This window comes from Agelaius phoeniceus, chromosome 15, assembly GCF_051311805.1.
Source record: "Agelaius phoeniceus isolate bAgePho1 chromosome 15, bAgePho1.hap1, whole genome shotgun sequence".
NCBI classification, from domain to species: domain Eukaryota; kingdom Metazoa; phylum Chordata; class Aves; order Passeriformes; family Icteridae; genus Agelaius; species Agelaius phoeniceus.
In genome coordinates, this window is record NC_135279.1 from 9,825,673 (window position 1) to 9,842,832 (window position 17,160).

Here is a 17,160-nt window from a genome sequence, read left to right on the forward strand (position 1 = left end):
GCCTGGTTTTTTGAATCTCTCAGTTGTCTTACCCACTCCAGTAATACTTGTGCTCAGCTGTAGAGAAGGACACTGGGGAGGTGCTGGGAGTTTGGGCTGTCCTGTGCCTGCTGCTGCCTGTGTTCCATGCTTCAGCTGAGCCTGCTCCTTGCTGCTCTAACAGGCCCTGGATGTGTACTCTGAGACTGATTTCCCACTGTTAAACTTTCTGTTGCTGTATAACTTGTATTAAAGCTGTTTTTTTTTTTTCCCCCAACTTTTTTTTTTTAAAGTCAGTGCGTGATCAGGGATCAGGCTTTTCTTGGATAAAGGGATTGAGTGTGGGGCTAGGGAGAGGCAAGGCTGGGTGTCAGTAGGAATTGTAGGAAAAAAGTATTGTCTTTGTGCCCTTGGCTTAGTATTTCAGTCTTACCCATTGAAGGTTATTGGCAGTTATTCTAAAAACTGTTCAAACATACAAATGCTGAAGGGAAAAAACAAAAGCAAGCAGGAATCCTCTTGAATGCTGAGAAATAGTTACTTGAGAGTTTGATAGCATTATAACTTCCAGTGGCCTCTTTTGAACAGCCAGTCTGGCAATTACTTTATTTATAAAGCTATAAACATACTTTGAACATAAAAGCCAAAAAATACAAACTCAGTGAAGTAAAAAAATTACAACAAATGATGGATAGTCATTGGACAAATGAAGGTACAGCTGCAAAACATTTATCCCTGCTACATACATACAGTGGTTTTACTTGATTTAATGAAGTGGTACTTCCATGACTTCTACATTCAGACTGATTCCAGGAATTCAAATACGTATTTCAGGAAGAGTTATAACTGCTGTAAAATAACTAAAAGAAAATTCTTGTTGAGATAAAAACTTCAGGGCAAAGTCTTCCTTTTATTAAAAAAGAGTATTAACACAAAATAGCAACACTTCATATGGCAGTTTGAAAGACACTCTTTTTGGTATCAATAACTTTGTTTTGGCATTGGTTATCAGCCATGGGGCCGTGGAACAGAAGTCAGTCATGCTATTTTATCTTGGAAAGGCCAAACAGTAACTTTTCTGTGTTTTGCAATAAAAATAATGACATTTTCTCAGTTTCCCCAGTATAAACTGGGTGCAGTAGATCACAAGTGGGTATTCTGAGTTTATCCTGCAGCAGCTGGAAGCACAGGGTAAGGTCTGGCCTGTATGTATAGAGCAGAGCACACAACGCTGTGGCTGTGACTGCTCCAGCTCTGGGGCTCTGACAATGCTGCTGTGCCACGAGGGCACATGCAAGGGCTCCTGGAGAGGGGATGTTGGTGTCACTAAGGAGCTTTGGCAGGAATCAGTGGAATTACAGTGGTGAGAGGAGGCTGTAATGCAGATGAGCCTTTTGCTGGTCCAGGCAGGGACTCCATGGAGGGGCCAGAGGAGCCTTGAAATAAGGGGTGAAAGTCCCAGGGGGTGAAATGAACGAGGGCTGCTCTGGGTGCCTCGGCCAGTTTAATACTGATAGGACTTGCCCTGAAATTTCCTCTGGTGTTATTTAGATACATCTGCTTTTTCTTTTCTACCTGCCCTTGCTTTGCTGCTAAGTTCCATCTGTCATCCAACCATGCAATAGCAGTTGGGTGTTGAGTTGCACCAGCCTTGCACCCAGGATGGGGTACACCAGGCTGTGGTGGCTGGTCTGTCATCTCTGGTGTTTCCAGGAGGTGACACTTACAGCACCTTACAGCAGAGGGTCTCAGAGTGACAAATGATCAGCTGAGACACAACCATTTTTAAAGCTGTTTTTTTTGTTTGAAAATCATATGATTAAAAAGACCATATCAGGTCTGGCAAGTCTACTGAGTTCCTCTGTTCAGCACTGGAACATGCTGTTGGCTACGCTTGCTAAAATAATTTAAAATGAGCAGATTGCATATTGATCTAGTGCTATGAAATTAACCCTCTGAGTGCAGTCAGTACAAAAGTGTACAGTTGGCATTGGATCAGGTCATGCTACTTCTTCAAGGGTTAAAATGATTCAAACTTCAAAACGACTCTTTGCAAACTTGTCAGGCTTGTGCACATAGCTTTCTGTCAGTGCTTCTGAAGTTACATTTATACAGGAGAGGAATAAAGAAATAGGTTTACATCTTCAAAACTAAAACCAGAAATAAAAAATCTACACTACTAGAAGCAAAACTATCTAAATAAAGGGACTAAACCCAAAGCTGCTCTACAGACTAGTTAGGTTTGGCTATTTTTTTTTTTTTTAATTTTTAAATCTTTGAGGCATAAACTTGGTTAAAAAGTTACATTTAATCCAATGTAAAAAATTATGGTTTGTTTTTTGCATTAAGAAAAAAATATAAAAATAGTTTGTACATTATAAAGGTCATCTTAAATTTCTTGCAGTTCTACAATAATATTACTACATAATTTGTATTCAGTACTCCAAAACCCATCTATCAAGTAGGAAAAAAATAGTGCCCCCTCTACCTCTGTGTGGTGTAATTTTTCTCTTCAGCAGTCTGGAATAGATTTCTTTCAAACAGGAAAAAAAGTCTGCACTGGACTAGACTGTGGTCTCTGAGAAGACTGTAAACCTGAAGTAAATCCAGAACTTGGAATTATTTGGGATTTACATCAGTTCATGGAGATCATAATCCATCCACAGTGTTTTTTGTTTATCAAATTCTAAGTATAAATACAATACCAGAAACTGGTAAACACTTTAAAGCTGGAGAGCTTTATGAACATTTGGCATTATCATCAGGGTGGAGGGAGAATCTTTTAGAAAAAGCTAGAATAAGGATTTTTTAAAAAGTTCTACACTGAATCATGACAAAGAGGGTTCTTATCTCACCAAGGGTATGTACAGACAGATGCCTACAGAGCAGGGCAGTGAGTTCTGCTGTGCTGCCACACTGCCCTGCCACAGGAGAGCTCACACCTCCCCCTGAAGGACCTGATGGGCCAGCGTGGTCCTGGGCCAGTGAAATCCTGCACCCTGGCCAGTGAGATCCTGTGCCCTGGGCCAGTGAGATCCTGCACCACTGGCCAGTGTGATCCTGTGCCCTGGGCCAGTGAGATCCTGTGCCCTGGGCCAGTGAGATCCTGCACCACTGGCCAGTGTGATCCTGTGCCCTGGCCAGTGAGATCCTGTGCCCTGGGCCAGTGAGATCCTGTGCCCTGGACCACTGAGATCTTGTGCCCTGGGCCAGTGAGATCCTGCACCACTGGCCAGTGTGATCCTGTGCCCTGGGCCAGTGAGATCCTGTACCCTGGGCCACTGAGATCCTGTACCCTGGGCCAGTGAGATCCTGCACCACTGGCCACTGAGATCCTGCACCACTGGCCAGTGTGATCCTGTACCACTGGCCAGCCTGCCGGGGCTGTTGGCTCCCCACATGCCCTGCCCTGCTCACTGCTGTGGAGGTGCAGAGCTCGATCAGAGCCTACAAAAGCAACAGAGTGATTTCTGAGGCTTTGGCCAGTCTGTCTGGTGGGATTTCTGACCGTCCACATCTGCAGAGGACAATTCCTAACAGCAGGGCAGACCCTGCACCTGCCTGAAGCCCTGAGTGACTGTCAGCCTTTCCAGCAGCAGGTCTGTGCTCCTGTGCCTGGCTGGTGCTCCCTTTTCCTCTGCCTTGCTGTACAACCATGGAATGGGACATTTATCCCTGTTACCTGCAAACAACATCTTCCTGTTCTCGAACAAGAAGTTCAAAAAATTCACCTCTTTAAGTATTTAATTTCTCTTTTACCTGGTCAGATCAGAATGCTGGTATTGGTTTGTTTCCTTTTTAGACACAGGGGCTTTTAAAAAATTCTCCTATTCCAGCTTTTCCAGCTCCTTGGTGTAAGGGCTATGGGACATCTGTGAGTGACTACACTTTGAAGCAGCTCGGAGGGCAGGGAGTGGAAGCCAGGGTTAGACTGACAGCACCTACCACCTACAGCAGCAAGCTGGGGATGTGGCTTTGCTCTCTGCCACACTTGGAGATAATGCAGTAAAAAAGAAACCAAAACAAAACCCCAAACAAACAAAAAAAAGCATCACAGGGCAGGGACAAAAGGCTTGTTTACTCATCAGCACTTTAACTTTTGGCAAGTACTTATTTTTTACCTTTTTTTTTTGAAATTGCTTTTCTATCTTTATCACCCCTCCCCTCCAAAAAAAACCCCAACCAAGTGAGTTTTCCATTATCCTTAAGTCATCCTGTCGCCAAACTTTGCATGTTTTACAGTGAGATGGGGATTTGGCTGTGCCTCTGGTCCTCGTCCGGGGGCAGCGGAACCAGGCGGGCGAGCGCAGTGCCCGGCGTGGCCAGCGGCTGGCAGGGACTATGTCCCCGAGGAGGCGCGGCTGTAGGCGGGGGGCGCCGAGGAGCGCCGGGGAGCGCCGGGTCTGGAGGGGCCGGAGGCGGGCGGGAGCTGCGCGGACACGGGGCAGGGGTCGGGCTGGTCGCGGTGCGCGGGGTCGGCGGGGGCTGCGAGCTGCTCTGACGGGAAGGCGGAGGGGATGCCTCGGAGTGCGTCCGGTGGGGATGGAGGGGAGTCTATAGCACTTCCATCGGAAGAAACTGGGCTGGCACAGCGTCCTTCTCCTTGTAGGTACCGAATGCACTTCTTTTTCCTCCTGGAACAGCAGAGAGAGGCCTGTGTGAGTAACGGGAGGGTCCCGGCAGCCCCGCGGAGCCGCCGTCCCCCATCCCCGCGGGGCCGGGACGGCGCTGCAGCGCTGCGGGGACACCGCCAGGCGGCGCCAGCGGGCCGGGAGCGGGGCCCGCGGGAAGGGGCTCGGCCGCCAAGGGAGAGGAGGAGGAGGAGGAGGAAGGCATGGAACAGGAGTAAACACCAAAATATTGTGATTAAAAAAAAAAGAAAAGAAAAAAAAAAAGCTCCCCCCAAATTAATAATTATCAAAGTCATGAAAGGAGAAAAATTTAAAAAAAGTGAAATAATACAATTTTAAAATAATTATATAAATAATAATAAACACCCCCCCAAAAAAAAAAAAAAATCGGAAGAATAATAAAAATCCAACCCATGAGGTCATTCCTCACCAGCCACCAACCCAACAGCTCAGATTCTCTGTGGGTGCCTGGGTCTCACAAGTTTAGGACTAAAGCATTCCCACCATGGATCCCCTCCCCAGCTGCCACAGAGCCCACGCAGGGCCCACGGGACATTGGTGTGCACAGGGCATGTCAGCCCCAGGCTGTGCTCTGCTGGGACACTGCTCTTCACACCAGCCTTGGCGTTTCTCATCCCAAAATCTGAAGGTTCCAAGAGTTCATTTCCCAGCACTTTCCTAGCCTTGTGCACAGTATTATCTACCTAGAACTATGGACTGGTTTGGGTTGGAAGGGACCTTACTGCTCATCCCATTTCAGCCTCCCTGTCATGGGCAGGGACACCTTGCACTAGACCAGAGGTTGCTTCAAGTACCATCCAACCTGGCCTTAGCTCTCAGCTCTTCTCTTCTGCTCTATGTCTGCATGTGAGTGTACTTCCCATTCATCCCCACCTCCAAGGACAACTCAGTGAGTGATACAGCTGAGCAGAAATGTGCTCAGCTACCATTCAGGAACAGGGAAGGAAATGGCCTGGGATTGGCTGGAGGGAGATGGTCTGAGGGTGTCTGAGGTCCTGCTTTGAAAACTGGAACAGTCCTGAGGCCTTCAGAAGACTTGTTGCTCCTTGGAGGGCAGATCACCTTTCACCTGCTCACTGGGCTGAAGGAAAATCAGCCCTGACAGAGCTACCAACGACATTTCAGCCCATGGGGTTCCTGGAGAGGAAGTGTTGGCTGTGACCTCCCCTTGGGATGTGACCTTTCCCTTGGGAAGTGGAGCACAGGTACAAAATGCAATGTGGGCAGACACTGGGGAGAGAGATTGGCAGAATGGTCCTGCAATGCTGACTCAGGACCATGCTTCCATTCTGTGGAGTGTGACAGAGCTCATCAGCTGGGGATGGCTTTACTGACCCAAAGGGGTTTTTACAGGACAAGGTTTTTACCCATCGGGGGCAGCTCTCCTCCCCCAGCCCTGCTCTTCCAGCAAGAAATCTGCTGGGACTGGGAAGGTCCCTAAGGCAGCAGCACCTGCCTTAGGGAGCAGGGACCAGCCTCCTTTAGTCCCTCCTGGAAGAAACACTCAGGTTCCCCACATGTTTGTATGTTATGATTTGAAGGTATCAAATATACAAGTCACACATCATTCTTGCTGTAGCTGGGTTTGGCCATGATTCCTTCACATCCTGTGACAATTTTGGCAGTATTTATCCCGAGTTCCAGGTGTCACCTTGTACATCCAGATTGTTTTAACCACCCCTGGCTGTCCAGAGTCAGTCCCTCACACTATCTTGTCTTCACTGTTGAGCTGTTTTCCTTCTCTCCATGTGACAGATCCCTCATGTCACCTGCCTTGGGTCCTTGAGCGCCTCAGAATAGATCCTCAAACAAAAGAGCTCTCAAGATGTCACCTTAACAGTACTGAAGGGACAATTCCTCTGCTGGAGCCTTTACAGCTGGAACAGGTGAAAGAACACCTCCCAGCCAGCTCCTGCCTCTCAGCTGAGGAGAACTCCCTAATGTGGGCACACAGCTGTCCTTGATCTGCCTAATGAAAAACCAGACAGTGAGGATGAGCATTAACAAGTCCAGCATCAAACATGACTTGCACTGGATGTGAACAAGAGCAGTGCTGTTACTGCTGTCAGTGCCATGTTAGCCCTGCTGACCCAATTAATGTGATAGGGAACACAAACTATTTAACCTGAGGGTATTTTCCATGGGCAGTAATTCCCCAGAGACGAGCCTGAGGAAGAGCTGTGTTTCCCAGAGACATGTTGGGAGCAGCTGCAGGATAGTGTTTCCACGACCTGTTTAAGATTACAGGAATGTTCCCATTGATTGATTTGATTTAAAGTTACAGGGGGGGAAAAACACCAGATGTGATACTACAGACTGCTGATAACAGCCCAGTCCATGGGCTATGCTGAGGTGGGTGTTACACAGCTAAAGGTGTTTATCCCTCTCACTTTGGAAACTACAGCACCCTGGAGTGTTTGTCCAGGGTATGGGGGAGGAGTGTGAAAGCTCTGGAGCAGGAACACCCAGTCTTAGCCAGTTTAACCTCTCCCGTGGAGTGGGAATCCTCCTGGGGAAGTTGTTCTCCGCGGGTGAGCAGAGCCCGCTGGGCAGCAGCCCCCGAGTGGCAGCAGCACAGTTAGTACAGAATTGCAGAGCAGCTCTGGCTGGCCAGGGCTGGGTTACACGGGGACACAGAAGAGCATGCCAAGGTGCCCAGGCACTCCAGCAGCCTGTGTTAATCAGGAAGCCGTGCAGAGGAGAAGCTGAGCTCAGAGCTGGAATGGAGGCAGAGGAAGGTGGAAGGAGTGTCCGTGGCAGAGTGAGGCACTCAGCCTGGCAGCTCAGCTGCAGGGGGCATGGGGCACTCCAGCAGCCCCCTCTGGCATTCAAGTGCTAATGAGACACTAAGGGAGCTCTGCCTGGATTGTTAATCAATTAAAAATGGTGCTTGATGACACTACCCAGGGAATAAAAGGCAAACAGGGAGCTCTGCTGTTGTGGCACGCTGAGGTGCAGGAGGGGACTCAGCCACAGGGACTGGAGCTTGGGGTGCAGCAAGGTATGGGTCAACTAAATGACTTGATTCACTTCAAGCTGAAGTGAACACATCAAGCAGTACTTTACTGCCACCTTTTTCCTCATGCATTGGTGTAAAACTGCAAATTGCAATGTCTGTCTAAGCTGGGGTCTCCCTGTGCTTTGGCACCCAGATCCAGAAGCTCCCAGGACCTTTCTCTGCCTGCCTTTGCAGACCCTCTGAGCCCAGCAGCACTTCCTTGATGTGAACTTTACTATTTCTTGACCGAATCCATCTCTGGGAGCCTGAGGAGCACAGCACTGGCTCTGTTTTGCTGTTTGAGGCTGTCCCACTCACCCATGGTGGGTACTGCAAAATTTAAGGCTCAGGAAGAGATGGATCTTGAAATACATGGTTAGCCCAGTATAAATAGGAAAAAAACCCATTAAATCCTCACTTGCTAGCCCTAGGGTGCCACTAATGTGATTTGAAAAAAAAGCCTCATGTAAGGATCACAGAGGTCTCCATCCTGGAAATAAATTTTAAGACCAGGGAAGTCTATCAGCTGAGGAATATGTACAGCCCTGAACCAACACTGCCCCGGGAGGGATAAAAACCCCAGAGTACAGCCTGTCCCTGCAGCTCAGAAAACTCCTGAGGATGCCCAAAGCACAGCTCATCCCTGCCGGGACAGAGCAGCCCCTGCTGGTGCCAGGATGGCTGCAGGGGACACCTGGATGGCTGCAGGGGGACACGTGGAGCTGAACCCCTGTCCCAGGAACACCCAGCAGCGAGGAGATGCCATACACACCTGCACGGGCCGCACCAGTCCGTTTGTTGGTTGAGGCCAAAGCGAGCTCTGCATTTCTTAGGAGAGGCAGGATCTGAACACAGAAGCATGCGCGGCGAGAATGGGCAAGGCAGAGGCACAAAGAGGAGGAGGAGCACGAGGAAGAAAAGAGGCAACATCATTTTAGCCACTGTGACACACGACTAACAGACCACAATCCCATTATTTCCTGCTACAGAATGGCGCTGGCACCACCTGGAAGAAAGTGATCGTTAGGTAAATATCAGTGATCACTGCTGGCAGCTGGAGGTGGTTTGGGAAACAGCTTTGAGAAACGTGGGCAATTACGGGGAAATTCACAGCTTCCAATTTCTCAAGTCTGGAAAAGCTGCCAAATCCGGAGGCAATGCCTGACTCCTGTATCTGCATCCTTGCCGGCTCCCTGCCCTTCCAGCAGACACCACCGGGCTGCGCACCGAGAGAAGAGGAGGAAACGTTGCAGAAGCAGGCTGAAAGCAGAGTTAGCACCACGGAGACCTGGGCCCAGGAATTCCACTCTGCCCCCATCGCACCCCTTCCAGTTTCAATGGAAAAGCTGTTCACCACGGCCTTCCCTAAAACACTGCTGTTTTGCTGTATAATTACAGGACTCATTAGGGTGAAGCCCTGTGTGCTTTCAGGCACATCATGTTTTTCTCTGGTGTTGGGAATGAGATTGAACAGCACATTTCTGTGCTGGATTCAGCCTCTCTTTAGCCACCATCAATGTCTCGTTGTGTACAACCAGTAGCTGGTTTTCAATCTGTAACAGGTGAAATTATAATTTTTGTATCACACAGACAAGACATATATATGGATATATAAAAATATACAATGCACTCTACATAAAGGCCTAAAACCTTGTATTCTTTTTATCAAACTCGGCACAGAATGAGATCAACAGGGTTAATTAAGCTGAAGGTATTACTGGGACACATCTCTTGATAATGATTCCCTTTTTAACTAATATTGATTGGTACAGATAATATTTATTCATGCTATGGCAGAAATACTTCAGAAATCAGCACATGAATAGCTTGGATGATGGGAATGTGTCAGTGACCAGCTGAAATCTGTCAAAAGGGCCTTTTCTAATTGGCCTAAGGGTGATACAGGGAGGTGGCGTTTATTATGACTTTGCTTCAACTCTACATTACTTTGAAATGACAACCAAAGTTGGAGTAGTCCCATGAATGATCTTCAGTCCTGCCACTACATTTCATCCCACACACAATATAAATGCACCTGAGAGGAGTTTTCTTTAGTTAATATAATCTGTAGGTCTGAGGGGGACATTCACCTTGGATGTTTTCAATAGATAAAGTTTAGTCATAGTTTACATGAAGTTATTATACATTTGCCAAAATCCAGTCTTTTCAGTTTTCCTTTGCTACCCGTGTTCTAAATCAAACATGCCTATTAAAAAGTCACAGAAATGTTAATTTACCATGGCTTAAAAAAATAATGAGTGTGTATTTCTCTAGTTAAGCTCTGAAGAATAAAAGAAAACATGGTAAAACACAACAACTGCTTTGGATTCTCCCATCTGAGCAGGGAAGCAGGAACAGCTGCCAGGCTGCAGGCACTTACCTGAGCTGGAATCTTGCTGCTTTTCCCGTGTTCGTCTCTTCTTCTTCCCCTAGGAAATCAAAGGACAGGCTGTTACCTGTGCTCCAGAAAACTGAGGGTGCTGTGCAGGGTTTTTGGGGCTGGACTGGGTGCTGGGGATGGCTCAGCCCATACCATGGTGCTGCTGGCTCAGCCCATTCCAGGAGGAGATGAACTGGAAGAGGCTGCAAAGGGACTACTCAGGTTTATCTGTGAGAGTGTCCCTTCCTTTCCCCTCTTCCCATTCCAACTCTCCTAAGAAGAAACTCAAGAGGAACTCTCAAAGTGAAACCCCAAATGTGTTTTTGTGCACTTGCTATGGCTTCTGCACAGCACAAATTCATTCTGGGCTTGTGCCTTTTCTCAGGGATTAAACCCTCATTTCAGTATCCCCAGATCCAGCACCACAGGCATTTTGGCTCAGCACTTTGAGTGAGATCTGTGCATATTTGGAAACTGTAATAAATTCAAGAGGTGGTGGCAGCCATGTCCCCACTCCTACCCCCACGTCTGCTCCATTTTCTCCCTAACCCACTGCTCCATGCTCTGCTTTATGAGTCCAGGACTGTGCTGCAAACACAGTTAGGGCCCAGATCTATGGTGCAGGCTGTGTCAGAAAGTGTGAGGGGAAATGTTAGTGGATGTAAACCAGCTGTAATAAAGCCAGTGCCTGTGCCTGTGCTGCTCAGCACCTCTGCCAGCTCCCACCAGAACTCTTCAGCCCACTCTGATGCATCTCACCTAGGGATCCCACCCCTGATTGCTTTAGTTAATGAACTGATGATTTAATTAATATGTTTAATGAGATCAATGGAATTGAACAAGATTTGCTGCATGCAATGGAGAGAGTATGATCAATAGCTGATGCTCCTGTCATATTCTTGTGTCTCTAAAAAGCACTTGGTCCATTTTAGAACCTTCCCTATTTCCAAAACATGCTTTAATGTGGTGCTTTATACCCAAACTGAAACTGGTTCTTGATATTCCCTGGTTCCAAATGGGAAAGAAAGTTTTAGGAAATCCCCAGAAATTTATTTTTAAATAGTACTAATCTATTTCAGTGTTTTTGCAGTTCTGGACTCATCTCTTATTCTTCTTCCACTAATAAAAAAGTCCTATTTTATCCCCAAACTGCCTCTCTGATTCACAAGATGCAGCATCTCCCCTTGTCCCCTAATGAGCTGATTAATGAGGGCACAGCAGCACGGAAGCAAATCTGGCTGTGTGGCACAGGCAGCTCCCAGGGCTGCCTTTGACCTGTGACTTTTTGTATGACTTCTTGTGGTTTGAGTGAAGGTGGAAAGCTCTGAGCTGTGGTGAGCTTTTCCTTTAGAGGGGAGCAGCTGTATTTCCTGCCTGATTTCTGCATCACGTGCTGCACCAGTGACCTCCATTCCTCCTCCTCCTCCTCATCCCTGCTCAACTTCAGAGAGAGAAGCATTTCTTCCAACAACAACACCCAAACCAGCTGGTTCACAGTGCTGGGAGGACCAATATGCACTTTTAGAGCCCACCATCTGTCCTCTGGAGAAAGGAACCACCCCTTGGCTCCCCAAGGAACCAGATGAAGATGATACAGGACTGGGACTTCCATGGAGGATGTGCTTGGCCTTGGAGGAAGATGGTGCCATGCTCTCAGCAATGCTGCTGTTCTCCAGATGTGTGCCCATCAAAATGTGGGCTGGTGGCTTCCCATCACCTCTGCTTTTTCTGCATCATCTCTGCCCTCTGTTTTTGGGGGGAGTTTGGGTTTGGGTCTGTTTACAGGTGTTTTCTTGCCCTTGGTAGAGTTTTGTCATTCTGGAAGGAGGGCTGGAGTCAGTGTGGGCAGGATGGGCACTCACTGTGCAGTTCCCAGGGGTAAGAAAGTGTCTGTGAGGGAAATGATGGAGATGTGTGGATGGACATTCATCTGAAGACTTATGTGTGCTTTGCTTCAGTTCACTGATGAGCTTGTTAGGCACGTAATATCAGAACAGTTGTGAAAGTCACAAGAAAAGGCCCCCTACAAAAAGAGCCGCTATTTTAAATCACAGAATCATAGAATTATTTGGGTTGAAAGGAACCTCAAAAACATCCTGTTCCAACCCCCTGACATGAGCAGGGATGCTTTTCACTATCCCAGGTTGCTCCAATCCCTGTCCAACTTCACCTTGAACACTTTCAGGGATGGGGCAGCCACAGCTTCTGTGGGCAACCTGTGCCAGGGCCTCACCACCCTCACAGATACCTCAGCTGCTGTCCAAGATGCACAGAGCTGTTTGCTTCCAAAAAATTACATTTCCAAAGATACACCCACAGCACTTAAGACCTTCTCTTCCTTTCTATTTGTATTTGCTTGGACAATAAGAAAATAAAAGCTTGTGGCTGATGGGGGCTACATCATTCATCCTTTAGACAGGCAATAAGGTGTTCAAAACACTCCTGAAATGTGAATTTCTATGGCTCTCGTGCTGCCAGGAATGGCATTTCCAGGACCGGGTGTTTGGTTAACACCAGCCAGTCCCCCAGGCCCTTGTGGGCCGTGCCCACGGTGGGGGTCCCAGCCCAGGGGCACTCAGGGGGCACTCAGGGGGCACTCAGGGGGCACTCACGTAGTTGTCTCTGGCAGACCAGCCGGGGTAGAGCTGCATGTGGAGCTGCCGTTCCTTGCGAGCCAGTTCGTAGTACTTGGCCTGTTCCTCCCGGGACAGCGCGTGCCACTGCAAGGACAAACAGCACTGAAGGATGGCCCTGCTGTCCCCTGCCAGCCTGCCCTGCTGTCCCCTGCCAGCCCAGCCCACCACAGCCACCCCACCCCAGGGCATACCCAGCCCCTGTGTCCGTGGGGTAACAGCAGATGCTTGTTATGTATTTAAACAGCAGCTGTAAGGGACAGAGATGTGGCACTAGGTGATGTTACTGGCCCCGTGAGCTCTTACCCTCCTGCCCAAGATCTGGTTGATGGCAGCACTCTCCTTCAGGGTGCACTCAGCGATGACTTTTGCCCGCATTTCTTTCATATACAACATGAAAGCGTTCAGGGGCTTCTTAATAGTGGGCTTCTTGGCTTCCTTCTCTCTCTTTGGTTCTGGCTGAGGTTTCCTTGGTGGAACAAAAGAAGGAGCTGTCAGCATCAGAGCCAGCAGAAGACTCAACCCCAAAACAACCCAACATCATGAGCGGGGTGGGGGCTGAGATTTGCTCCTCAGATGCACAGCTCAGTGTCCATCCATCCATCCATCCTCCCCCTGTGTGAGCACTGACAGATGAAATGGGAGCTGAGGAGCTGCTGCAGCACTTCCCACTCACATGTTTCGGTCGTAGTGCTCCATCTCTTGCTTGCCGGAGTGGGGCACAATGGCGGGGTGTGGGATGCCGGTGGTGTGCATGCCAGAGCCCAGCATGAGAGGGTGAGTGAACCTGCAACAGAGAGCAGGTGAGCTGTGCCAGAGGGCTGCAACAGAGAGGGGGTGAGCTGTGCCAGAGGGCTGTGCCAGGTGGGGACACAGCGAGGGCCGAGCAGCCAGGACGTCCCTAGGAGTGCCAGGCAGCCAGGGCATCCCTCGGAGTGCCAGGGCATCCCTCGGAGTGCCAGGCAGCCAGGGCATCCCTCGGAGTGCCAGGGCATCCCTTGGAGTGCCAGGCAGCCAGGGCATCCCTCGGAGTGCCAGGGCATCCCTCAGGCAGCCAAGCTGTCCCTCGGAGCGCACTCTGACGTGGCGAAGCAGACGGAAAGCGAGGACATGGAAAGCACACGGTGCTGCCAGGCTGGCAGGGGCAGGCAGTGCCCACCAGCCCTGGGTCACCCTTGTGGCACGGCTGGTCAAGCTGTGGGTATGTGGATGGAAAGGATCCAGTGCCACAGCGAGGGAACCTGCCTGCAGCAGGAGCCAGCCTGGCCGAGATCAAGGGTGCTTTCACCCAGCAGTTTCAGCTGCTCAGGTCTCTATTGCTGCACTATCTCATTAGCACTGCAGAAAGGAACAACAAACTCCTTTGGGAGTTTGAGTTTGGATGGGAGAGATTAGGACCACCCCACACCTTTCTTTTAACAGAAATAGACTAAGTCTGAACATGAACCCAGCTGCAACTCTAGGAGGTGCACCTTGCCTAAGCAATGCTCTCCACAACATGGGCTGAGATCACGAGAGGTCTCATTAGCTCTCAGGCTTCATTAGCTCTCTCCCAAGTTCTGGAGGATAAAGCCAGCAAAGTCAGCTTTGCCAAGCTTGCCACTTTATGACTGCAGCTTGAGATGGCAGAATTGCCCAGGGGAGATGAACTGTTCATTAGATATGCTGGCACGAAAAGAAAAGCTGTTTAATTTAATCCACCAGCACAGTCTGATCCTTATCTGGCCAGGTGTACTTTCTCGGCTGCAGCAGCACTGCTGCAAAATCCACCCCAAAATCCTGCAGGCAGGAGCTCAGGGAGGCTGCTGGGGCTCCACAGGGAACCATTAGCTCCTCTTGCCTTCACTTTTGAGGTTGTGCATGGGTGATACCTTGTGAGAAAGGAGGGCTCGCACACTCCCTCCCCTCTTCAGCAAGTATAAGGGGCTCCATGGATCAAGGGCTGCACGGATCAAGTGTTGTATGGATTAAGGGTTACATGGATCCAGGTTTCTGTGTGGCTAAGGGCTTGCCTGAGCAAGGGTTTGCATGGTTTTCCTGTGGGAAATCTCCACTAACAGCTCTTCAGGACAACATGAAGCAGAAGCAGAAGCTGGTGTGGCTCTATGGAACCAGGAGGGCTTTGCCCAGCAGCACACCTGGAAGAGCTGGGCTCATCATAGGTGATGCATTTTGCTCACCCAAAGGCAGAAGCTGTGTTTGTATCTCACAGAAATGACTTGTTCTGATGGGAGGGCAGCAAATCACTGCACCCTCCTGTCCTGATTTTAAAACTAAGACCAAGTAAACCAGATCCATCTCTGCAGAGCAAAGCGCTGGTGGCAGCAGGGACACATTCAGGGTTAGTGACATGGAGCAAAGTCCTGAGCAATGGATTCCACCCCATTTCCCAATGCTGAGCTGAAGGCTGGAGTTTTTTATTCTCTTTAGAGCACTGCTGAATAAAACCCAACCGTTGTGCATCCTTCATCCTCAATGTTCCCCTGAGCACCCTTTGGACCAGACACTGCCTAAAAGCACCTTCTGTCCCCGTGGCTGCCCTGGGGAGGGTGTGTGGCTGTCCCTGGGTGGCTGTGGTCTGCTGCAAGCTCCTGCTGCACAAACTGCAAGCTGCACGACCAGCTGAGCTGCCCTGTCTGCCACAGCTGATACTCACCTGGAGAAAGAAGCCCCAGCAGAAAGCGCTGACGAGTACGGCTGTCTAAATCCACATGACGGGAGCGGATAGACAGACTGGCTCTGCCTGGGATCAGGAAGAAAGAGTCTATAAAGCATCCACAGCCACGGGGTGTTTCCTAAAGATACCCTCTGCTAACGGGACTCGGAGCACTGATGCTCCTGGCTGGGTGGACACTCCACGTCCCTTAGGCTTGAGGGGCAGTGTGGGCTTTGGGTGTTATTTTGAGAGAACCTGGGCCTTCCTGCAAAGGTTGAATCCAGTTCTGAACCCCTCTGTCCCTGGTACTGACTAATGCTGCAGCTCTGAGTTGACCTGGTAACAATGCGAAGTGCAGAGGCATGCTGAAAAATCAGATGTTGCTATTGTACAGAAGAAGTTGCTCAAAAGAGCACAGTGTGACCAAAAAAAAAAATAATTAAAGCCTGCTCAGATTCTCTGTGTGGTGCAAAAGAAGCTGCACCAGGAGGATAAATACAAGGAAAACTTCCTTACTGTGCAGTGACCAAGCACTGGACCAGGTTGATCAGAAAGGGTGTGGAGCCTCCCTCACTGGAGATATCCCAGGATTGTCTGGATGCAATCCTGTGCCATGTGCTCTGGAACAACTCTGCTTGAGCAGGGAGGTTGGACCAGGTCACCCACTGTGGTCACTTCCAACATTATCTACTCTGTGATGCTGTGATGCCCCAAGCACAGGAGACTCCTGGAGCCTGGAGAGGAGGTAGCTACCCTGCCTTTGTGCTTCAGGAATGCTCTGACTTCCTCAGCACACCCTTTTAAGGACACTCATCAGTTTTAAAGAAGCCAAAATCTCAGTCCTGCATTCTTTTTGAAAGCTGTTTCATACTGGGGACCAGACATGTATCAGACCTGCGGCTGGAAATTATTTTTGAGATAGTAAAATAACTATGCAGGAAGTTCCTTGTTGTTCCCAGCAAGGGAACCCCCACATTTTCATATGGAAATAGCTCAAAAATACCTTGGATTGTTCTGCAAACCTGCCAAAAGATGCTTCTAGCCTAAAACTGCACATGGAGATCATAGAATTACAGAATGGTTTATGTCGGAAGGGACCTTAAAGCTCATCTCATTCCAACCCACCCTGCCATGAGCAGGGACATCTCCCACTAGACCAGGCTGCTCCAAGCCCCATCCCACCTAGCCCTGAGCACTTCCAGGGATGGGGCACAACGGGGTGCTCACAACTGTGCTGGTACTCGAGCTCCTCTGGCCAGGCTGCACAGAGCTGTAGCTAAACCCAGGACTAGCTATTTTCAGCTCTAATGATGAAAAAAATCCACAAGAAGTCCATTATCATGAAGTGTGGTGCACTGTGAAGGACCCAAGCTCCTGGATGCCTGAGATTTTTTAGGGCTAAAGAGAAGTTTCTCTCCTGAAGAGGAATAATGACAGCAGGGCAGCATCAGACCTGAGCTGCGCTGGGCAGGAAGGAGGCCCGTGTTCCTGCTGCTGTCTGAAATCCTCCTGGCTGGACTGAAATCTGTGGGATGTGTCTGCAGGAAAGGCAGCCAGGGCTGTTTACACCCTGGCAGGCAGGAGCCCTCTCCGACCCCTCAGATGTCGGGGGTATAAACACACCAACAAACAGCCGAGCACCGGGAAACCCAAACAGCCTTTGAAGGTGGAGGCGGCTGCCCCAGGGCCAAGAAAACACTTGGAGCTCATCCAGAAGAGACCTGGGTTACTCCAGGGACTGGGGTATTGGGATGGGGATGGAGTCAGGCACTTGCAGCTTCATCCAAAGTCCCTCTGACATGAAAATTAAAGCAACTGCAAAATCAGTCCCTGATGGTTGGGAGTGCACGACTGCAGCCCAT

At 49.3% G+C, this 17,160-nt stretch overlaps 1 protein-coding gene across 6 annotated transcripts in view; it reads right to left on the reverse strand.

Annotated features, from left to right (window-relative positions):
- Positions 1-554: 554 nt before the first annotated feature.
- The window catches only part of TCF7 (transcription factor 7), a 73,215-nt gene continuing 56,609 nt past the window's right edge, over positions 555-17,160 (reverse strand). For 2 of the 6 annotated variants that reach the window (XM_077186435.1, XM_054642838.2), the window contains exons 6-12: positions 15,299-15,385; positions 13,319-13,429; positions 12,949-13,111; positions 12,622-12,729; positions 10,010-10,058; positions 8,402-8,474; positions 555-4,613 (exon numbers count right to left, since the gene is read on the reverse strand). In XM_077186435.1, the coding sequence (XP_077042550.1) occupies positions 4,319-4,613; positions 8,402-8,474; positions 10,010-10,058; positions 12,622-12,729; positions 12,949-13,111; positions 13,319-13,429; positions 15,299-15,385 (886 nt within the window). In that variant the 3' untranslated portion in view covers positions 555-4,318. The remainder of the gene's footprint in view (positions 4,614-8,401; positions 8,475-10,009; positions 10,059-12,621; positions 12,730-12,948; positions 13,112-13,318; positions 13,430-15,298; positions 15,386-17,160) is intronic. The other 4 variants (XM_077186436.1, XM_077186437.1, XM_054642835.2 and 1 more) reach the window with 3 other exon arrangements.